Here is a 2,840-nt window from a genome sequence, read left to right on the forward strand (position 1 = left end):
AATAAATTGAATGAAATTGACTAATTCTTAGCTAAGATAATGTCTTATCAATCCAAATACACTCTAACATGCCCCCTAAAGCTAGCTTAATAAGCTTTAAGCTTGTTACAAATAATTCCTTAATTGTGTTTTATATGGTTCCACAAAGTCGTTAGAAATATGTTTTAATTGTGAAATCTATAGTAAAATCACCACAAATGATCATCGAGAATGAGAAAAGAACTCACAAATTATATAATTTGTCAACAGGGAGAAATGGACCACTGAAATAATAATCAATGGAAAGAGAAACCATTAATATAATCACCATCAGAATAATCGTTAACGAGAAAGTCATCACTTACATAATTCCTTATTAAGAGAAAAATACCTCCAAAATGAATGTTGGTGAGAATAGAACACAATGGTATAATCACCATCAAAATGACCGTTGATGAAAAATAAATAACTTCTTTCAAAATTTGTGAATGAGAAATTAAGCACTACCAAAATTATTATCGACGGGAAGAGAATATTGATATAATCACCATCGAAATTATCATTGATGAGAAAACAAATCGTTGCTAATATAATTCATCTCTAAGAGATAATGAACCACCAAAATGACTGTCAATGGAAATGAAAACAAATATACATATAAAATCAAGAAATTGAATCACTATATTGGAGAATGTTGATATTAGCTTATTTGAATGACTGGTGAAGGAAAATTGGAAATGCTAGGTTGAATAAGAAAAAATGAATGAATACAAATGAGAATGTGAGATGACAAAGCGAGAAGACTAATCAGATTTTCAAAATTTTCACACCTTGGTAGCGGAATAGTGACCAAATAGGTCATGGAGAATAAAATCATTCTAATACCATGCAGAAGTTTAAAATGGTAAAATATTGGTCAAACTCAAATATGAACTAGTTAAAATAATTTATTATACATGTAAAACAAATGGAAGAATAATAAAACCAAAAAATAACTAATAAGATAAATATAAAATATAGATAAATTCAAATAAAATGAAAGTAACTATATTTTATATAAGATAATATCCTATCAATCAAATTATACTCTAATACATAGTTTACCTTTATATCTTTTGTTATGAAATTGACTATTCTTCCAACTCCTTAATTTACCTATATATAGCGCAACATACTTTCACCTTGCCAAAGCAAATACTCAACAATAGAAACTAGCCTTCATACTATTAGAAATGGTTGTCACCATTAAGAGTATAAGCATATTTCTCTTCTTCCTTGGCCTTATTTTTCAAGGTAATGTTTTCTTCTCATGTTTAAATTGAAACCAAAAAAAGTTCTTGTGCATAACTTGGACATCATTTTCATTATGTACGTTTCTTATATTATAACTTTCTTCCCATTTTTTCCAGGCTATTGTAAACCATGCTCCTTGGGGGATCTATCTGTAAAGAAATCTAAGACAGGAGTTAAAATTCAAGGAAAGCCAGAGTGGCTTGTGACTGTTACCAACAACTGCCATTGTGGTCAAAGTCAAGTGATATTAAACTGTCGTGGATATAAAACAGTTGAACCAGTTGACCCTAATATTTTGACATACTCTGGCACTGATTATTGTCTCATTAATTATGGTAAACCTATCTACAAGCAACCAGTCACCTTCAAATATGCTTGGGATGAAGCTTTTTCGATGAGTCCAAATTCCTCACAGATGGCTTGTTAAGTTCCAAATGTTGGCTCTTATATACTTTGATGACATTTACTTTTTCTTGCCGTCATAAAATGCTGAATAATACAAGTCTGTATAAATAATATTATATCTAAATGATAAAAGTGTTATATCTTATAACTTTCCTTTAGTTTTGTATGTGATTCTCTCTTTGGAGAGGATCCTCATCTAATAAACAATGGGGCAAAACCCCCACATGTTTAGATGGTTAAGCTTTCCTTGTACGACAATACAATAAAGTCTTGCAATGCATAATTAAAGGAAGTAGCTAGAAGATTTTTTATTGAAGTGATAAAAACTTCTCTATTAAATAATTTTATTTACAATATTTGTTAAAATAAAATGTGTGATTAGGTGGTAGTCAATATTTTAAAAGTATAAACAAATGTAGTAATCGTGTACTTGATACTCCATTACAATGTTTTGGTTAAATTAAGTCACTATCATAAAAAACAATTTTAATTGAAAACCAATCAACATGACCAATAAATTTTAAATGAAAACCAACAGAGATAAACAATTTACCCAGTTTTAACTAGTATAATTGCATAAGCGGTATAATTGATCTACCATTCTCATATAGGAATCGATTTACTTGTTGAACTGACCAGTACAGTTTGGTTTTTATAACATTGGGTCAAATATAACCTTCAATGATTGTTCCCCTTCATTTTCAACACGACAAACACCAATTTAGTACAATAATTGTGCGTGATAATAATGGTCATGTCCATCTTAGTGATTGTCCCCAAATCTCCAACGCTAACAACATGGAGTAATGTAATTGGCCCAATTCCATCATTTTTCACACTAGATAATGACCAATCTTACTTCATGTGTTGGATCTCATGTGCTACTTTTCCTCTAGCCATAATCGTTGACTCCTTCGCTTTCCGTATCATGCTGAAGAATCTGAACTACAATGATGCCACATGGCGCTACATAAAACGGCCGTGTGTTGGGCATGTTTTTTTTTGTTTTAATTATTTTAAGATTGAATGTCCACCTTCGTCCATAAAATTTTTCATGTGTACTAATTTGATCTCCGAAAAATTAAAAACTCAAACTATCACTGCAAAAATGTAAATGCAAGTCAATATAGTATATGTCGGGTCATAAAAATGCTAAAAAAAGT

General features: G+C 30.2%; 1 protein-coding gene across 1 annotated transcript; it reads left to right on the plus strand.

The window, feature by feature from the left end:
- On the plus strand, positions 1,164-1,815 carry LOC109362089. Its single transcript, XM_019607658.1, has 2 exons — positions 1,164-1,272; positions 1,389-1,815. Exons 1-2 carry the CDS (start codon positions 1,212-1,214, stop codon positions 1,697-1,699), a joined length of 372 nt encoding a protein of 123 aa, XP_019463203.1. The 5' UTR covers positions 1,164-1,211; the 3' UTR covers positions 1,700-1,815.

Source organism: Lupinus angustifolius, chromosome LG12, assembly GCF_001865875.1.
Source record: "Lupinus angustifolius cultivar Tanjil chromosome LG12, LupAngTanjil_v1.0, whole genome shotgun sequence".
Taxonomy (NCBI): domain Eukaryota; kingdom Viridiplantae; phylum Streptophyta; class Magnoliopsida; order Fabales; family Fabaceae; genus Lupinus; species Lupinus angustifolius.